At 51.4% G+C, this 20,490-nt stretch overlaps 1 protein-coding gene across 2 annotated transcripts; it reads left to right on the forward strand.

The window, feature by feature from the left end:
- Window positions 1-1,594: 1,594 nt before the first annotated feature.
- Window positions 1,595-18,987, forward strand: CFAP251 (cilia and flagella associated protein 251). 2 transcript variants are annotated; one of them, XM_071816048.1, is made up of 22 exons: window positions 1,595-1,641; window positions 2,289-2,438; window positions 3,231-3,482; window positions 3,637-3,777; window positions 3,875-3,984; window positions 4,383-4,491; window positions 4,893-4,973; window positions 5,440-5,517; window positions 5,816-5,860; window positions 6,143-6,360; window positions 6,950-7,135; window positions 8,930-9,177; window positions 9,271-9,419; window positions 10,116-10,289; window positions 10,579-10,763; window positions 11,259-11,373; window positions 11,524-11,687; window positions 14,119-14,209; window positions 14,419-14,562; window positions 16,060-16,288; window positions 17,515-17,616; window positions 18,361-18,987. In XM_071816048.1, the coding sequence occupies exons 2-22, from the start codon at window positions 2,316-2,318 to the stop codon at window positions 18,486-18,488; spliced, it is 3,072 nt and encodes a 1,023-aa protein (XP_071672149.1). In that variant the 5' UTR covers window positions 1,595-1,641; window positions 2,289-2,315; the 3' UTR covers window positions 18,489-18,987. The 2 variants fall into 2 exon arrangements, with proteins under 2 accessions (XP_071672149.1, XP_065707873.2); XM_065851801.2 differs by lacking the exon at window positions 1,595-1,641 and having other exon boundaries at window positions 2,229-2,438.
- The last annotated feature ends 1,503 nt before the right edge of the window (window positions 18,988-20,490 follow it).

Genomic DNA, 20,490 nt, shown 5'->3' on the forward strand with positions numbered 1-20,490 from the left:
TCTGCCCTTGCTGTTCCTGTTTCGTTCTTTCGAGAAATGTTTAAAAGGCTGAAATGTGGTGCTGTGTTGCTTAATCTCTTTTCTTGATGGGTGGCTGAGCATGGGTGGTGTTTGGAGCCCTTCTGTCCATGCGCATCCTGACTCTGTTTACCAGAGCAGGTCTCAGGTTAAACCTGTGCTGCCGACCACCCCCACTGTGACCCACACAGGCCATTGCAGCTCCTAAATCTGCTGTGAAATCCCACGGGGAGGCAGCACCTTGTCCCTGTCTGTAGTTACAAGGTAAGTACCCCCCATGGGGTTGTTCTGTAGGAGCAACGGGTTTCTGAGTGGGACCACAGTGCCAGAAGACTCGTGTAAAACATTTTAAATGCACATTGTGTAATACCAGGTTTGGGAGCCCTGTTGTGTTTTGGTTTGTTTCAATTTTTTACAAAAAGGATTTTCGTATTTGTAGGTGCTGCTGCAGTTTCTAAATGCGTGTCTGTCTGCAAGCTGCCCTCATCTGTCCCTATAGAATTGAATGTAGGTGTAAGTATATGGATGAATTTGGTATCGATTGGTAGCTGAAATGTCAGACTGTCAAGGGGAGGCCTGGGCCGTGGGTACCTGGACCGTGTCTGGGTATTCCAGCTGCGGGCTGGCTTTTAACCGACCTGCAGGTGAATATGCAACTAGATACCGGTCCGGGAGAAGAAAATCTCATGGGACGCATCCTTCCCGATCTTTGCATTTGTGCCTCCCAGCTTTCTGTACCGCTCCTGAAATTAGGCTGGGGCTCAGTCCAGCCCCCTCAGCTGGTTCATTCCTGCTCATCTGCACCTACAGAGATGGGGCTGAGGGACCAAATCCCTGCTCCTGAGGCCACAAAACTGCCCCCATTCGAAGGAGCGGGTTGTGCCACAGACCAGGAGTTGAGAGCAGCCGCGTTTCGCAGCCTCTTCAGCTCCAGGAGATAACGTGAGCTGATAACAGAACTTCCCTCCTCTCCCAGCAGGGTACGAGGCTCTTGCTGGGCGGTAGGAAAAACAAATTAGATTTAGAAATTGTTATTATTTGAGCTTAACAGCGAGGCTGAAGTCAACAGTTGGGAGTGCTTAGAGCTGATTATCTGCGGTGATTTGGAGAGATTGCTGGGAGCGGGTCCCCTGTGCAAGTGGCGCCCTGGCAGAGCTGGGGACAGTGTGGGGACCGGCTGTGGTGAAAGGCTGATTTTCCTCGCTGTCACTCTGCTTGTCCTGCTCAGGGCTGCCAGGGGGGCAGAAGCTGCTCACAACCCCCTGTTGGGGGATCATCCGGTAAAGAGCCCTCATCCCGTTCCCTGGGCAGGGTGAGGGTTCAGTCCCAAAGGTCTCTGGTGATGCCGGGAGGGGCTTTGTCACCACCGCCAGCAGGATTTGGGCTTGAGCAGGGTGAGGGGCTCAACATCCCTCAGAGCCACCAGACTCCTGCTTTGGGCAGGGGGCCAGCGCTGCCTCTCCCATGGCAGCTGGTGGGGCTGAGGGGCTGAGGAGGGTCTCCCCTCCTGTCCCCATACACCCCCCTCTTTCCCCTGGCACTTTCCGGGCTGTTGCAGCCGTTGGCGCAGCCGTTGCCTGGGAACAACAGCCGGATGCAAACAGGAGCAGGACTGGTGTGACGGTGAGCGGCGGGGTCCCTGGGGGACCCTCGCGGTAACGGGAGGACAGGACAGTTGGGAGGGCACCGAGGGCTGGAGGGGACTTGGGAACAGCTCTGCGGTGACCCCAGTGAGACCTGTGGGGACACGGCTGTCCCCGAGCAGCCGTCCTGCCTGCCGGGACCAGAGGGAGGGTTTTCCCGGTGGCTCCTTCCCGCTCCCGTGAAAGCTTCTGTGTACAGAGTTTTGTTGTTGGCTCGAATCCAGACCCCTGAAGCTGGAGATGAATCAGCTGCTGCCCAGGAGTAGCCCTACTGCTCATGGGGACAGTGACAAAACCCCATCGAAAGGGAAATGTCTGTGCCTGGCGAGGTGTGCAGGCAGGTGGGGAGGGAATAACTGGGGCTGTGCTGGGATTGCTTGAGTGTTACTGGAGCTGAAAAGGGGCTCTAGGACCTGTTTCCCAGCTTCACAGGTACCTTTCCCTCCTGCTGTGCCAAAGTCCAGGTCACTGTGCAGTCAAACCCCAGGGCAGGGGCAGGCGGGAGTATTTCAGAGCATCGGGTCTGGGTGAAGATGTCCCTGCTCATTGTAGGGGGGCTGGACTAGATGACATTTCAAGGTCCCTTCCAACCCAGACTACTCTGATTTGGTGATCTCCATGCCCCAGCTCCCTGACAAGAGAGTGAAGGTGAGGATGGATGAGTCAAGTGAAGTTGTACCAGAGCTGACAACTGAGGGAAGACCGAAAGTGAGCAGCGAGCCCACGGATACGTCCGAGGACGGACATACAGCTCAGATGGACATGCTGCTTGAGGAGGTGAGGGCAGCACCTCGGCGAGCCCTGCCTGACACGGGTCCGTGGGCAGGTCCTGGTGGGAGCAGAGACCCCCACTCCAGGATGGGGGGGATCTCCTGGATGTGGTTTCTCCTGAGATGTCCCTGGGGATCCTGCCAGCGGGGCTCGGCAGATGCAGCATCTCTGTGTAGTCTCAGCCCAGCCATCAATATTTACTGAGCATTTGAGCTGCTGGAGAGTTACGTGAGCAGGAGGGAACCCGGCCTCATATCCGTGCTGAACAGAATGTTATCATCTTACCTCCCTCACAAACAAATTATGTCCAAACGAGGTCTTTATCTTGCATGGGAGATTGCTATAGAAAATCAAGTAGCCCTGTGGGGGCTGATGTGGGTCCCAAGGACAAAATTAAAGCGCTCAAACCAGTACCAAATGTGTCCAGGGGCTGCTGTGAGCTCTGGTTCTCCAGGGCTGTTCAATATAATACATTTATTTACAGGTTGATGAGGGGCTCAGGAAGGTGTGGTGGGATTTTTACCCTCACTTTGTCTGCTCGCCAGGCAGCACGGTGAGAAGTGCTGGCAACAGGGGCACAGAGTACAGGACTAGATATGCAGAAAGAGAATAAGTGACTGATGGGGACCTTTTCCCTGCTACAAATCCATAGGCAGTTCAGGAGCAGGGGAGTATCCTGATATTGGAGCCTGCCCTGAAAGCTGTGTAGGTTGGATCTAAGATGTGCTGGGTGCATTCCCACCAGCTGTGGACCAGCCCATGAGCCAGCACACACCAAAACCTCTCTCCCTTTCCAAGGACCTCCTCGCTGCTGCCAGGGAGAAGGAAGGAACAGCAGAGGGTGCTGGAGCAGATACGCTGCTGAGTCCCCTGTGGCCTCCCTCGGGGCTGAGGATCCCCATCTACCTGCCCAGCCCTGGCTGTGAGGAGCAGGGAGTGCAGCAGTGGAGCAGGGATGACCATGGGCGCGATGGCTCTGCCAGCTTGGTGTGGGTGGCCACGCCGGGGATGCTCTTCCAGGAGGACAAGCAGAACAAACTTCACCCCCTTGTGAGTACCAACGGGCACGGTGCCACCGTGATGCTCTGCACAGCACCTGGTGCTCCTGCCCAGCTCTCTCCCATCACACCAGGGGCATTTTGTGGCTTTTTTTTCTGTCCTGGTCGCTAAGAGTCAGGGACTATCGCTCTGCCTCTTCCCGCAGAGCCTGTCCTGGGTGCTGGGCTACAACAGCAGCCTGGCCGTGCACAGCCTGATGGACGGGGAGGACCGGGTGATCCTGTACGTCTCCTCCCACACCGCGGTCATCCATGACGTCCTGGGGAACAGGCAGTACCACCTGCAGGTCTGGCACACAGCCCCTCGCCTCCCTCCTCCTCAATGCTTTAAATAATCACCAGGTCCAGCACCGCCGCAGTACTTTGCTACTTCTCTCTCCCCAGGGCCACACAAATGCCATTTCTTGCCTGTGTGTGAGTGAAGACAGGCACTGGGTTGCAACTGCCGACCGAGGGCCAGATGCTCTGATCATCGTGTGGGACTCCTTCTCTGGGTAAGCTCCTATGAATCTCCTCTTTGGAAACCTCCTATGTCCCATAAATCACTCAGGATTGAGCCCGGTCTCAGCTGAGTGAAATAGGAGAAATGTAGGGTCAGGGTAAAGCAACAAAGGAGCCAAAACTGAACCAAGGGCTTCATCATCTTCATATCAACCACACCCATGGGACACTGCAATGGGGCCAAGCTCCCCCAAACTAAGTACATCATGTTTCCAAGCTGTAGTATTTTCTTGAAAGATCACTGGTGGGTGGTTTCCCAGAGCTGTTTACTTGGGGGGAAGGAATGGAGAGGACACGGAGCATCAGCTGTGGTGCTGGCTGCTCCTGCCACAGATTTTTGCCAAGCAATCACCAGGGTCCCCTGAGTTCCCAGAAGGACTTTGTTTCGTAGGATTCCGGTGCGGACCATCTTTGAAAGTCATCCCGGGGAGGGGGTCAGTGCTATCGCTATTTCCCAGGACGCGAAGTATTTGGCAACCATTAGTGGTGGCACTGCGCAGGTAAATATCTCCTCTTCCATAGCTTTGTGGGATGGATCAGTGGAAGTTTATCCCAGTGCAACCAAGGGGATGGGGGAATTTGGATGGGGAGAGCAGAAGAGAGGTGGAGCAGGTTTGTGGAGTGATGGCTTGGTTTTGCTAGGAAGAAAGACCTGGATTTCATTAAAATGAATGTTCTGGTGTTGAGAAAGTGGATCTTAAGTTGGGATCAAAAGCTTCTGATTCTGACACACTTTCACTGATGTGATTTCTAGCATTATTTCCTGAAATGAAGCTCTCCGCTGTCAGGGCATGCTGGGTTTATCCTGCTCCTTCCTGCAGTTGTAAGGAATGGGGTTCACCTGGCCTCTCCAGGATACCAGGAAGCCACACATGTCTTTTGGTTTTCCCTTCTCTGCCAGAGAGTCTGTGTTTGGAAGTGGACTTTGCCCACAGAGAAACCCATGTGCAGCACAGAGCTGAGGCCTGAGTTTGGGTATCAGGTGAGTGACGACAGATGAGGGATGCAGAGGAACATGACTGGGTAGCCCTGTCCTCACCTGACACCCCCATGTCCCCATCCAGTCTGGGGCTGCTGGTGGATGCTGGGGGAGATGTGAGGCAGGATCCCGCCTCATCCCCACTGCACCCCAATGCAGTGAAGCATCTCAGGGCTGTTACTGATGCTCCTCTGCTGCCACCAGCCGTGGGATGCAGAGGGACCATGGTGGGATGTTCCCCACCCAGCCCTGGCACCGACCAAGTCTCATGGCAGGAAAAGCCCTTGGTCCTGCTGGTTTGTCCCCACTCAGAGGAGAGAGAATAGTTCTGGTCTTTCACAGGGAATTTGGTCTCTGTTGTCGGTTCAGTGCAGGTTGTGAAGTGGGTTTGGGATAAAAACAGATGAAAGAATAAGCAGAAAGCATTGCTCAGCTTGGCATTAATGCAACTCTCACCTTCTAATTTCAGGATTTTATGATTTTTAACCCTCAAAATCCCCATGAGTTTGTCAGCAATAGCAAAACCCAGGTGATATTTTACCTGTGGGTAAGTAGGGTCATGGGAAGTCGTTCTGGTGCCAGACATGCTCCCAGAGGGTGGGGAGGCAGCTCGGGGGCTGCACACCAGCGAGGCAGTGTGCTGGTCATCAGCTCTTGGGAGAGGAGCTGGTGCGAGGAGGGTGTTTTGCACTCCCTGGGAAGTCTCAGAGCCTTTCTGCCCCAGGAACCCTGCTTGGGTCACCATGGCACGGGGCCAGTGCCCAGGTGATGGGGAGGGGACACGCTGGCACTGCAGAGCACGGCTCTGAAATGCTTGTCCTGGATGTTTGCTCCTCTTTCCCCAGGGTGATGCCGGGTTGCAGTACAGCGCACCACTCCTGAACAGTGAGGTGAGCAAGGGGGGGACCACAGAATGTCACCCTCATGGGTTTGACTTTCCTCCTGGCAGCAGCACTGTCCCTTCCCATCCCCTGAAGCAAAACCAGCAGCTGTGTCCCCAGCCTGTCTCCTGAAGGGACAAGCCAGGATTGCCTGAGCTGAGCTCAAGTGGGGCTCTCTACCCCAGAGATGCCCCACTGCATCCTCTCCTGGGGCTCTTGTCTCTGATGGTCCTGCCATGGGACACAGAGGCCTGGCAGGACAAACCCACGGTCTCGCCGCTCTCTCTGCAGACCTTCGGCACCGTGGTGGGACACTTCAGCCAGTCGGCTTTTCATTTTAACAACTCGCAAGCTCTGACGGGCACCTCAGCGGGGAAGCTGGCGGTGTGGGACGCGGCTGATCCCTACAGCCCCTCCAGGGAACCACAGGCCAAGCCACACAGCAGGAAAGCCACCAAACTGGTGCCCCTGCAGAAGGACAGTCTTACCGTGCTCACTGTGTTTGAGAGGTAACAGGACGGCAGCTTTCGGTAGCCATAGGTACAGTCCTTAGACATTTCAGTCTCAGAGCTGATATTGATGAACCACGGCCAGGTGTTGCAGTTTTAAGTCACTTGGCAGTGTGCAAGGACCAGGCAAATTCAGGCAGGAAAGTGCTGCTGATTTATGAGATATTGCTAAAAAACACCAGAGCAACAACTTTGCCTGAGAAAAAGAAAGAAAAGGTTGAAAGCTCCTGGCAATGTGATCCCAGCTCTGCCAGGGTAGCTCGGACGTGGGGTTGCCCGTGGCCACGGAGGAGCGTGGACAAGTCTTGCTCAGGCTCCTGGCCTTTACCGGCAGAGGGAGCAGACAGCCACCGAACGCCTTGACAGCCTTGGGGACAGGGCAGGGGACACCGCAGGTCACTGCAGAGCCTGGTGGTTTCTGCACAGCCCTGGACCTTCCCCCTGCACATCTGTACGAGGCTCTTCTCATGCACTTGTGTAGAGAATAGGCAGAAGGGGAAGAGATTTGCTGCTGCCCAAGGATAACACCCGATAAAGATTTGGGAGTTCTCCCTCAGTGTGTGGATTAAAAGCTTTTCCTTCCTTGCAGCTGCATAGTAACAGGTGATGTGAAAGGTCGGGTTAAATTCTACAACGGGCAGCTGCAGGTCCTCACCTGCTACCACCACGGCAAAGTGGGTCCCATTCGGTCCATCTCCTTCTCCAACACCCCTCCTGGTGCCTCCCCAGCTTGCTCCACCTCCTGCATCACCAGCAGCCAGCCCTTTGTCACCAGGTGAGCCCCTGTTACAAACCCAGGTCTTCTGTGTCTGTCCTGCAGCTCGGAAGCTGGGGAGATGGTCAGCTGAAAGCTGCCTCGTGGGCTCCTGCTGTGGCTGGACCAGATTTCAACCCCGTACCCAGGTTTCTGGGCAGGACAGAGAGGGAACGTGCCCCTTTGTGCCCCTTCTCCGCAGACATTCACTTTGGGTATTTACACCCCCTGCCCACCCAGACAAGCAGGGGGTGTCTCCTGGGTGTCCCCTCTCTGCCCGCAGCTCCCAGGCACCTCCCAGTGGCTGCCAAAACCCAGGTGGGCTCCAGCACATCTTCTGTGCTGTAGCACCATATCAAGCTCAGAATTGGTGAGAGAAGCGTTAACGCAGGCACGGAGATGATTGCTGGTCCTGGGATGTGCAGCTCCTCTGTCACGTACCCGGCACACCAGGCAGTGCTAATGCTGAGCCTCCAGCTCCCGCTGGGCCCCTTAATCCCCCTTTAAGCCCCTCCTGTGGGTGGCTATTTCCAGTTAGACTTTATCACGGCTGGGCAAGCTAATCAGGGCAGTGGTGATGCAGAGACACTGGTGCAGAGATTACCCCGGCAGCGGTGGCACTGGTGCTGGGTTCCACCACATGGACTCGGGAGCGTGGGACAGCCCCAGCCTGGTCACCAGCCTCCCTCTGCGTGACATAGCTGTGTCTGAGGATTTATAGAAAGTCTGCAGGCTATATGAAGCTGTTCTGTGGCTTGATCCAGCCTGCAAACCATATGTCTGTCACTCCTGTTAAGGCTCTCCTGGCAATGTCTGTCCTTAGCCACACGTGTTTTCCAAAGAGCCATATGGGACAGATTCCTCTCCAGCCCAGAGCAGCGCCCTGGGGAAGGGTTTGATTTTCCTTGTTGTCCCATCCCTCTTCCCAAGTCAGTGCTGCAGCCCCTGCCTGCTCTGGGCAGCACAAAAGGCAGAAAGTCAAAGGTGAAACCTCAAGCCTGCTCGTCTCGCCAGGCTGGTGGGGTCAGGTATGGCTGAAGAGCCCAGCTAAGGCTTTGTTGTCCTCCGCTGCTGAGGTGAGCGGTGCAGCATCCTTCGGTGCCCAGGCAAGATGTGCATAACCCAATAGCTGTCACGGGCCAGTTTGCAAAGAGGCAGCAGTGTTCTTCATGTGATTCATCTGTTGGTGCAGCTCTCAGAGCTCTGTGGTCCTCTCTTGACGCTCTACTCTCAGTCCAGGCTCTCAGATCTCAGGCATACAGATGACTGTTCTTTAACATGCATGATTATTCAGACATCTGCTTTCCACATCACCAGTTCTGCAGCAGGACCTCTTCGCTGTGTTACGGTGGCCGCGGCTGAGTGAGCAGACAGGCAGCTGCTCTGTCTGCGGCGGGTCTGAAACTGTCCTCTGACCTTGTCCGTGGCAGCGCGGTCAACACGGAGCCACTGGAAATGGTGGCATGGAGACGTGTGAAAGGACTATTCAGAGTATCATCAATTGCTCATTTGTCCGTCTCACACACCAGTGACTTGCAAACAGCAAAAGCCACCCAGATGTCATTCATTTTCTGGCTTGCCTACCCAAGTAGAAAATGGAATCTGCTCCAGTGTCCTCCCACAGAGATTTCCCTGGTCATGAATACAAAGTGCCATCTGCCTTCCAGGTCAAGAAGTGTTTGCATATTGCATATCGCAAAATATAAGGGATCACTCAACTAAGTTGCCAAAAAGAGACTAATGTGTAATATAGCTTGGAGGGGCATGAGCCAACTAGTCTGATTCATCAAATTCTGTTTCTCTCACGCTAAACAGGAACTTTATCCTTTCAACCTCTGATGCAACCGTGCTTCGTGTTGCAACAGACACGACAAACTTTGAAAAAGTCATGGATGAGGCAAAGCAAGCTGTGAATGCCATCACATGTCACCCCTGGCAGGCGCTCCTCGCTGTGGGGAGTCGCTGCGGGCTGCTGCGGGTCTGGGATTACCAGCAGACCAAGTACCTGGTTAGCAGGGTGTTCACTGAGGCCGGTATCCAGTGCTTGTGCTACGACCCTGAAGGTACCTTGGCCTCATGACCTTCCTCACGTGCCAAGCACTGAGCTTTCCAGGAGGAACGATTGTGTCATGAGAGTTTTCTGGCATGCTTTTCAGGTTATTTTCTGGCCGCTGGTTTTACTGATGGAAGCGTTCACATCCTCGATGCCATTTCCCTTCAGTCCAGCTGCAAAGAGTTCAAGTTCTCACATGGTCCCGTGACTCATATCAGCTTCTCTCATGATTCGGAGTACCTCGCAACTGCTGTAAGCTTGTTTTTTTCCTCTCTGTGATTTATGTGTGCAGCCTGTGGTGCAGCTTTCGGTGGGACTGGGAAGTGCTGGTCATCCTGCGGGGTGCAGCAGAGCGAGCGGTGTGGAGGGCTGGCCCTCCCCGGGGGCTTCGTGACTCTGAAATGCTTTTCCTGGCTTGAACAGTCGCTCTGTAAAAACATCACCAGTCACAGCCGCTCCACAGACCTGCTGCTGGCAGTATCCCATTGCTAATTTTAGTGACAAGCCTCAGCTCTGCATCCATCTGTAGAGAGGGCTGGAGCAGGGATTTCCTCCTGGCTGGTGCACGGCGCGGGGGGCTGCTCCCTTTGCCCAGCACAGAAGTGTTGAGGCAGCGTTGAAGCAGTTTGGCACAGAGGTGCAAAGAAAAAGACTCTGCTTCACGCACGGATGCCAGGGCACAGCAGTGGGAAGCATCTTCCTTTTGATTTCTAGGGAGTCAGTGAACTCAGTTTACATGAGAGCCCGGCGGGCAATGCCCTGCAGCCAGGCTGAGCACCGCTGCAGTGCTGCCCAAATCTGTCTGATGTGGTGCTTTACTCTGGATGGGACTCACAAAATTGAAAGGGCCGAGCTGAGCCTGGAGAAGACATACAGAGCTGGCTGCTGCTGGCCAGGGGGACGTGTGCATGGGATTGTGGCTCGTTGATGGTTGTGTTTTTGTTCCAGGATGAGAAATACGCAGTGACTGTTTACAAGAGAGTCCTGCAAAATGGGAGCAGGTGCTGGGAACACCTCGCAGGGATGCACTCCCACTACAAACCCATCCGGAGCATCCTCTTTGGGGTCCAGTTAGACAGCCACGAGCCCAGGCTTCTGAGCCTCGGGGAGGACCGGCAGCTGGTGAGTCTGCGATAGTCTGAAGGGCAGCGAAGCTTTGTGGTTAAACTGGGGGACTGGACAGGAGCATTAAGGGAGACTCAGTCTTTGGTTTTGCAGCTCCTGACCTCTCCCCAGCAGGTCCATTGCAGGGAATTGTTCCTCAGCTTTGTCTCAGGGCAGATCTGCCCAGGGATCAGGGCTGAGACTCAGTTACTGCCCCGACTGCTGCAGGAGATGTTGGATCCAGTTAATCCACAGGGCTCGGGGCAGACCACAGGCGAGTTTCTGTGTTTCCATGTCTTCCCTCCAGGTTGAATATGACCTGAAGAGCAGCAGCAAGGACCACCTGGTAGTCTTGCACAGGGACCGGCTAGAGCAGTTTGCTGTGCCCCTGTGCTTGGCCTGGTACCCACAGCTCAGCACCGAGTCCTTTATCCTCACTGCCAACAACCACTACAAAATGAAGCTCTATAACACAACAACCAAAATGTGCAGGTAGAGGAGAGATTCTGTCCTACCGCTGCCTGGGAGCCCCATCCTGACTGTGTTCTCCTCTGTCCACCCTATTCCCACCCGTGAGCATGTGTTTGCTCATCTGTGATGCAGATGACTGTAGGGCTCCCAGGTTGCTCCATGCTTGTGTCCACTCTGCCGTTCACTAATGTGTCATCTAGTAAGGCTGTGGCTGCAGGTGGGCCTTGGTCTGCCCAGTACGTTGGACTTGAGACTCAGCAGATAAAGAGACAGGAGCCCACATGAGCAAAGCACAGGGACCAAATGATCCCTGAGCACTAAATTCCTCTCTTAGCCCCAGTGTGGTCTCTTCTATCCAGGGACCCCATCCTATTCTGTCCTCTCAGCCAGCGATACAAAGCCTTTGCACCCACCACACCTCCCCCCATATCTGCCCATCCTTGTGCACAGCAACCTTTCAAAGAAGCAAACTGTTTTGTGAGCCCTAGAATGGATGAAAATGTTGTTTGCCTTTAGAAAGACCCTTTTGGGACCAACCTACGGCTCCCCATTGGAGAAGATACGAATCCTCCCAACAACAAACACTATGGATCCCCAGAAACACTATCTGGCATACATTACAAAAGACAAGGTATGGAGCTCCACCTGCCCCAGTTGTACAAGAGCCCCCACTTGTAGAGGTGGTGGTCCCTGGGGGAATTTCACTGCGGATAAAACCATGTGTAGGCTGATTCTGCCTGAGAGCTGAACCCAGCCCTCCAGGCTCCCTCTTTCCTTACAGGTGGGCTTGCAGATCTTGCCTGTCGATGGCAACCCCCACAAGTCCTCAGCTTTCCTTTGCCACCCGGATGGTGTCTCTGACCTTGCTACCTCCTTCGATGGACACTACATCTTTACAGCGGGAGGGAACGACTGCACTGTTATGAAATGGGAGGTCAACCTAAAGTGAGTACTGCAGGAAGGAGGAAGGGGTCTTGTTATGGTTTTCCACAGCTGCTTGGCCAACACAGCTGAAGCAAATGTTCCCCAGCATTTACACTGAGAATGGGGCTTTTGTCCTAAAAGATCTTTGTTTGTGTTCAGAGGAGTTAAAGCCAGGTCTCACAGATATTTCTGCACTCATCCCGGTGTATATGGTGGTGCTGCATCGATGGGGTAACGCAGGAGGATGCTGCGCAGGGTGCGTTTCTTTGCAGGGTTCTCTTGAACGTGGATAATTTTGGAGCTTTGCTCCCCTCCACATGATGTAACCATGCGGTTCACCGAGGGGATTAAATGAGTAGAACTCGCAGGTGCTGGCCATAGAACCTATAAAACACTCCAGTTTGGGAAAAAGTACCCAAATGGCAAGAAGATGAGTGGAGGATTTTCTGGCCCTTTTGAGGTCCTGGCTGGTGTGGTGGGGGGTTTTCCGGGGACCAGAGGAGCAGCACTGGCTACAGGAGGTGCATACGGGGCTGCTGCTGATACAGAAGTGTCTGCTTTCCAAATGGGACAGGCCAGCCTTGGCCAGGAAATCCCCCCTGCATTTGAAGACTGTATTTAGGACAAGCCACCTTAATCCTATAAAGCGTTGCTTACACGAGTAAATGGACTGCACTAAATGGAGTGGCTTGAGGAGCGAAGGCTGCGTTTGCAAATGAGGATTTCCAGGCTCCGGCCCAGAGCGTCGGTGATAAACCCTGCCAGGTTCTTTCCGCCTTTCTCTGGAAGTGTGCGATTTCCTCCTGCCAGCTCCCCGGGGCAGTGGTGCCAGACGCGTGCTCCACATCAGGCGGGTAACGCGGCAAAGGCAGGATTTATATTTCCATTTCTTTGCATGCCAAGAAGCGAAGTCGCTCGTTGCCGTGCATGCACAGGGCAGAGGGCTCTCCTGTCGTGAGCGTGGCTGCGGATGCCTGGCAGACACGCGTGTACGTGGGAATGGAGCAGACGGCTGCAAATGAGCTGAAAACTGCAGGGCTGGCCTGGAGCAACTTCACATTTGGACTGGAAAAGGCGCTTAGCCCATGTTGGAACTAGAAAAGATGGATAGCTTGGCATAGTCTCTGTTGGTCTGTGGCTGGATTTTGTTTTTATCCTGCGTGTCACCTTACTGTCTGGCACAGAAAGCGTCTCTTGGTTTCTGGCTCATCTTTAGTATTCGTTCCTATTCTTGCTCCTATTAATTTGAAGCGCACTGAACCTGTGAAACACCGTTGCCCCTCACGTTCCTAGGACAAAGTCTTTGTGGTTAAGACACATGCTGGTCCTGCCTAAAACATTTCTTGTACACAGAATAAGCCCAAAGGGGGCTGAGCCAGCTCACCTTCATGTGCCAGAACAAAGGAAACCTGGCTGGGAAAGCAATGGGTTTATTTATTTTCTTTTCTACTTTGTGTGGCTTAAGCAGTCGGGGGTCAGAATAAGCGACATTTTAAGGAAGGCAATAAAATATAAATGATCCTTCTTTATAATGGTTGGCCAGGGTCCAGGCAACACTGAATTTCTATGTAATTTGTTTTCAGAGCGAAGCCCTTGATGAGCTAATTATCATTTTATTGCTGCTTCTGGCATCTTGTGCATCTCCGCTGTGTTTAATACCCAAATAACTTAATTATGAAAAAAAGCATGAAGCTTGCAAAAAGCCCAGTGGAAGCAGCACTATTGAGGTGTACGTGGAAGCTGCAGCCTTGCTGCCGGGCGCAGGGTATTATGTGGCAACGCTCTGCCACGATTGCGCTACCAGGCTTGGTTTCCTTTTTCATCTGCACAAGCCAAATGGATTCTTTTGGCTCCAACCGCCTATGAAATGGAAACAAAGAGGTGGCACTGAGATGCTTTCAGTTTAATGTAGATTGCACCTGCGACAGTCACCAGCTACAGCAGAGGAGGAAGCGTAATGGATTGCGCTGAGTTATTGGGGAAGAATGTGTGAGATCAAGGAACAGGGAGCTTGGGTTTGTGTGGTTTATTGCAAACACCAAGCCCCAGCCCTCTCTGCATGTTCAAAATGCTGATCTAGCTAATTCATCTCCCTCAATCTCTCTATAAGGAAGCAGAAAAGCTAAATGCCAGACACCAAGCTCAAGTCCATGGAAAAGCTCCTGGCTCCCAGCCCTGTGCTCATTCCACTAAACAAGAAGACCATTCAGTAATAATTAATTCCCACATTGTGCTATTGTATGTAAAACCTGGGTATGAAATACGCGGTAGAAATGCAGGCTGATGATAAAATAGTACATGGTTCAAGGTGATGCTTTTATTTCCCGAATTCTGAGGCCCAGGGATTTTATTTATTTATGGAAAGTGTCTGTAGGCAATGACTAGAAAGGGAAACATAAAATCTCTCCTCACACGAACCCTTCCTGTACCTTCTTTTCGCTGCTTCTGCCAGTGCCTTGGATGCTGCTGCTTCCCTGGGCGGAGAGAACTTGATCCCATTCTACAACCTACTGGATGGCGGCAGAGGCGGCGAATTCTTCAGGGTAACTATGCTCACCGTGAACGCTGAGTGGCAACATCTGGTTGGAGTGTAAGATTCATTTATACAGGCCTGACATTTCTTTATCTTTTGTCCATCTCGCCTTTAACAGCAAACTCATTGATATGCCTGTTAGTAAATCTTAAAAGGAGCCTTATTTTCTGTGCCTGTTGGTATCTGAACTTTAAAGTATCTTGTTTGAATCCCTTACAGGAACTGGAAGATTATTTTTACTATGTGCAGCTGCGTGGCCACGGCATTGATTCACTGGAGCCCAGACAGGTGTCAACACATATTCCCTTGGAGGAAATTCCTTCCATAATGAGAGCAATGGGATTTTATCCATCAGAGGAAAAGGTTGGTCAGTTGCTTTTATTATCGTTATTAAAAAAAATAACAAAAACAAAGCGGGAGAATGATTATGTTTACCAAGTGTCCCGATGGCCAGATTACGCTGGATGGCTCCAAACTATATTTGCTGGCTTTCAATGCGTTTAACATGGTCTGCACCAATATAGTAGTGGTCAGAATCTGGCAGCAAGTTCCTCAAACAGTCATGATTTCTCTCTGGAGAGCTGGGAAACCACCAGGCAGGCTAAGCAAACCTGGAGGCTGATGGTTCAGAAGTGTTCAACAAAAGATGACCAAATCAAAATGGAAACAGCGTGCCAGGCATGGAAACAGAAGTGCTAAGGTGCTGTGAAACCAGGCAACCTACAATCTGGTTCTCCGAGCAGGCAGGGCAGGATTAAAAATACAGAAAGTAAGCTCCTCTCACTCTGGAGTGTTTTAGTAAAGGAAAAGCAGGAGGGAGAGAAGGCAGCTTGGGCTGACAAGCAAAGCTGTTGGGAATTGATATTTTTCTTTTGTAGTTCAGTGGGGCTGATAGAAAACCTAATGCCAGATCAGCCAGAGCTGAGTGAAAATGACTGTTCTTGCCTGGCGTGACATTTGCTACAGGAAAAATCTACAGCTGAGATTTCCCTCTTCCCTGGGCTTCATTCAGTGGAAAAACTTGTGACACAAGGACAAAGCCCCAAGGCTGAATGCAAAGAACTCCCCGGGGAGATCTTGCATCAGCTTCCCTTCCCGGAGAGTCGCACCCTCGGTACGTGTTGGCATGGGGAATTCTCCCAGCGTTTCTCCGCTGCCTGTGCATCTGCAGAGGGGCTGCCGCTTGGAGCACGAGTGCAATGAAGGTGCCAAGCAGATCCTGCCTGTTGGACACTCATCTGCACAGCTGCCAGCAGGGCTGACTCACAGCTCCGGACTTCAGGAAAACCACTGGTATCCAGCACGGCCAGTGCTTGCCCGTTTGCTTGAGAGAGCAGCGATCCAGCTGTGCGGGATGTTGGCCTGTCCGAGCAAATTTCAGATTGGGCTTGGGCAGAGGCAGAACTGCACCAGACATAGGTCGGACTGGGATGGGAGGAAAGATTGTGCATGTGGGTACACTGTGTGCAGCCTGGTTATATCGGGACTCTCATACATGTACTTTTGTAATGGGGTGGTATGTTTGTGGTTTGCCTGCCCACTGTCCCTGGAGTGGAGACACAGCTGTGGCAAAGGTGCCGGTAACAGCTGCAAAGTCCCCAAGTGCCTGTCATAATACAGGAAATCCAAAATTACTACATCTGTTACCCCCATCTTTACCTATTATTGTCACAACAAGTGTGTAACCGTTAGCCGTGTCCATCCTCAGCTGCTGAGCGCTGGCTCGTTACTGGGATATGGTCACACCTGTGGTACCAATATGTGCACAATTATGGTACATTCACAGTCATGAGATTGGATACCGGGTGGATGCTCTTCAAAAAGAAAACACGTAACGATCTGTCTCACCTTCATCTTTAGATTGAAGAAATGATAAATGAAGTAAAATTCAGCAAGTATGTGGATACGGGAGAACAAGTGACAAAAATCAGTTTAGAGGATTTTATCAAACTTTATATAAATCATCGACCTGCGTTTGGCTTGTCAATGAAAAAAATACAACGAGCGTTTCAGGTTCTTGGTTATGATAATGAGAATGGAGACAAAGTTATTGACAGAGGAGTCTTACTGTCACTGCTTCTGTGCACAGGTGAGTTATTTCTTTTCTAATATTAGCTTTATGCTTGCTAGTTCTGCCTTCAATTTCAGAACGTATTCACTGCAGCAAAAAATTAATCTGGAACTATAGCTTGGTAACCAGGGCAGGCATGTGGAGCCACCTGTCTTAAGATTTTAAATTGAATAATCACATCTAACGTCTCAGCTGCACTTCTTTTACTGCTCTGGGAATGTCTGCTGGCCTGAACTATCTTTTCTGTGAAATGATGAGTATGGATCTTGGCAAATTGTATCCTTCTTCCAGTATACTCTTATTGAAGTCATTGTTCTCTCTTCCAGTCACAGTCTCCAGAAAAGTAGTATTAAAAATGAAAAAGATGAGAACAAGAAAGAAGGGATGAAATTGGTCAGTTCTGGACTGAATCCGTGTGGGAAAGACTGAAAAGAGGGGGTGATTTAGCTCAGGTGAATTAGAGGGAACTCTGTAAAGACATATATAAATACACTTATGGCTAATGCCACAGAGAGGTAAATAATAAAATTCTATTGTCTTGCTCCTGTTGTAAAAGCAGAGAGTGTTTAGTACAGCTAAGCATTAAACCAGGTAAAGCAAAATGCTGTTTACTTCCTGGTAAATGCTGGTGAAACTCCTTGCCACAAAGATCCTTGGAAACCAAGGATTCAAGCAGCATGAGAAAGGTTAGTTATTTAGACGGGTGGTGTGAACATCCATAAATAGATACATTAGATAGAACACTTTCATAACAGATCTATAACCTTATGCTTCAGGGCATGAGCCAACCACTAACTGGGAACAAGCGCTATGGTTATTCCACGTTATTTCAGGATATAAGATCAGGACTTTCCTGCACCTTCCTCTTCCTCCACTGTGTGGGAACAGCCACGGACATGGGGTGACATGGACTGTGGTCTGTCGTGTGCTGGGAATTCTTCAGTGGGAGTAGAAACTCAAGCCCCTGCAAGTGCAATGTAGCACAAAGAGCTGTCTGTATGAGAACTTCTCCCTTTAATATATATTTTTGCCCAAAATGCAATATGCAAGAAAATTTTCATTAGAATCAACATTTTCCTGTGTTGGGATCACGTTTCAATTGGCGAAGTGTATCTGTCTCAGAGAAGCCGAATTATCTTTCTAACTGTCCTGTTTTGTTTGTACACTGTTCTTTGAGGTGCCTTCTTGTTTTCGTGCTAATGACACTGTAACCCAAGAGGCTGATTTTGCTTTGTTGTGCACAGGAGAACATATGACAGAGGACGAGCTGGCGCAGTGTCTGATCACCCTGCTGGGCAACCGTCCCCGGGGAGGAGGATCTGAGCCAGACACCTCCGATCTCGCAGGTACAGACAACTTCAGCATTCCACACAGCACAGAAGCAGGATCGCTTCAGTTCCCAAACAAAATAGTTTAAATTGTAAACCCATTACTCTGTTAGGTCAAGAACTGTCAAAAATGCTGAGACAGGGCTGCAAAACTAGTCATAGAGCTACAGCTTTACCTTCATCCGTGCAGCAATTGCATGGATATATCTGAAAATAAATGGACAATGAAATATAACTGGAACTTGACAAGATTCCACTGGTTTATCTGTTGGCTTGCAACTGAAATTAGAAATGCACAGTGGAAGTTTTACACACCACAGTCCACAGACAAAAAGGAATCCTACAGCATATAAATGACAGCATTGATTTCATCCAGACGGCAATGCCCATTGTCAGGGAGCTGTTGATAACTACTCTGTCTACAATTTGCATCCCAGTCTGCACCGGTCCAGAACAGCAAGTTACAGCACATGTCTTGGCCAAGTGGTGCGGCCCATTGTAACTGGAACTGTTGGGAAGCACCACATTTTTGAACAATTCATGTCCCAGTCCACAGCAGCCAAGAACAGCACCTGGTTAGCGCTGTTGGCAATGGGCTGCAACACAAATGCAACAAGTATTAAGTAAACGAATAACTTTTCATTATTACTTCATACATCTTTAAAAGCATTCCATCCACTTACTGCTGCTTATAAACCTGACTGGTCTGGAAAGCCATTTTTACATTGCTAGTGTGTGTTTTGTGTTGTTATTGCTCTCTAGGTGCACCTGCTTTGATTGAAGAAGAAATTCCAGCAGAAATCACAGCAGAGATATTCACTGCTGACATTCTTGGGTTACCTATTGCTGAACCAGAAGAAAAAGAACAGAAAAAAAAGATGGATCCTTGATCTATGAAGACTCAGAATCATAGCTGCCACAAAGTTTTCTACTTACTCCTACTTTCTGGGCTCCTCTCTTCAAATATCTTCCAAAAAAAATTGTGTTTATTAAAAAGTAAAGCTCACATAGTTTTGTATTAATTGATCTCTGGAAAAAGCTCCCAGTTTAGCACATAGTACAAACCTATGGGATCAAGCCTGTGCAGACAAACACTGGGGTGGCTGTAAATAGTGCAACAGTAGTTACAGCAGCATCTTGTACTGACCACCCCATCCTTGGCTGGAACCTTTCTAGAGTTCATTTCAGGTGGGTTTATGCTAAATGCAGTCTACTTTTATTAAGATGGTATTTATTTGTAAAACTTGACAGCAAAATAGCAATGTAAACATATTAAATAAATTCACGAATGTAGTGTACAAAATGCTTGGACAAGATAGAATGGATTTGTAATTATAAATCCGACGGACCACAATAAAGAAAGGAATGCTGTGAAATGCATTAAAACCAGGTTTCCATTTTGGCCTTTAAACTTTTCTTCTCTGACAGCAGTAGTTCCAATTAGTAGTGTAATACCAGTGGGACGGCATCTCACTGTGTTTGTATAAACAGCATAATGAGGCTGATATAAGTTGCCGTAGAAAGATCAGTGAAGTGCTGTTGAACACGCTTCCTTCTTTACATCATCCTCAGCATCAATTTGAATAATAATGTAGGTCCTTAAGAAGCGTTCCTTTCAGTGGCAATGTTTTTTAAACAGAGATCGCTGTTATGTACTCTGAAAGTATCTGTGATTGTACAATTAGTACAAACAGCAAGGTGTGCACTAGATGCAAGTTAATGAAGGAGTCCAGCAGCACCGTGACCGGAGTACACTGGGTATGTGACAGGTGATATTTTTCATTTGGAGCAGATACTCTTACTTAAAACCAGCCCAATTCCATGGAAATTATTCAGATTATTTTAGGGAGCTGAGAAACGTTATAACCACTGAAAAAAAATTTGTGTATTATGGATTTATTAAGCATTCTGTTCAACAAGGCAGCTGTTTTTCTGAATGTTTTTGCACTGCCAGGCCCCACGCTCAGGGTCTGGGATCCTGTCAGAGACACTTGCACAAGGGCTGGACGGGGCTGTCACTTGCCTGGAACGGGCTGCTCAGAAGCAAAGCAGCTCCTCCGGCCTCCCGGCACAGAGCTGAGGGCGAACGGGTCGGGGTGCCACCGGTGGAGCCCCGGGAGCTGCTCCTGCCGCACGGGGCCGGGGGGGCCTCGCTCCTGCCCTCGGCCTCAGGCAGCCCTGGCTGTGCCGGGAAGAGGGACCGCAGGGCCAAACTCTCCCCTTCACGGGCATCTTTTCGCGGGAGGCCTCGCCTGCTTCCCCCCGGCAGCTCCACCGGTTTGTCCCCGCAGTTCTAGGGTGCCTGAGCGGGCGCGGGTGGGAGGCACTGAAGCGGTGTCGCCACGGCCCCCGCGTCCCCTTCCTCTGCCCCTCACCCTCCTTCCTCCCCTCGACCCCCACAAAGGTTCGGCCGGGTCGGCGCTGGCGCCTCCTGTCCCCTCACAGACCCCGCTGTCCCCTCACAGACCCCGCTGTCCCCTCACAGTCCCCGTTGTTCCCTCACAGTCCCCGCTGTCCCCTCACAGACCCCGCCGTCCCCCCACAGACCCCGCTGTCCCCTCACAGACCCCGCTGTCCCCTCACAGCTCCCGCTGTCCCCTCACAGTCCCCGTTGTCCCCTCACACACCCCGCTGTCCCCTCACAGTCCTCGTTGTTCCCTCATAGTCCCCGCTGTCCCCTCACAGACTCCGTTGTCCTCTCACAGACCCCGCTGTCCCCTCAAAGTCCGCGCTGTCCCCTCACAGACCCCGCTGTCCTCTCACAGACCCCGCTGTCCTCTCACAGACCCCGCTGTCCCCTCACAGTCCGCGCTGTCCCCTCACAGTCCGCGCTGTCCCCTCACAACGCCCGTCCCGCGCGCCGGCCCCTCCCCCTCCGTCCCCGCGCGCGCG

The sequence above is a fragment of the Patagioenas fasciata genome, chromosome 17 (genome assembly GCF_037038585.1).
Source record: "Patagioenas fasciata isolate bPatFas1 chromosome 17, bPatFas1.hap1, whole genome shotgun sequence".
NCBI lineage: Eukaryota > Metazoa > Chordata > Aves > Columbiformes > Columbidae > Patagioenas > Patagioenas fasciata.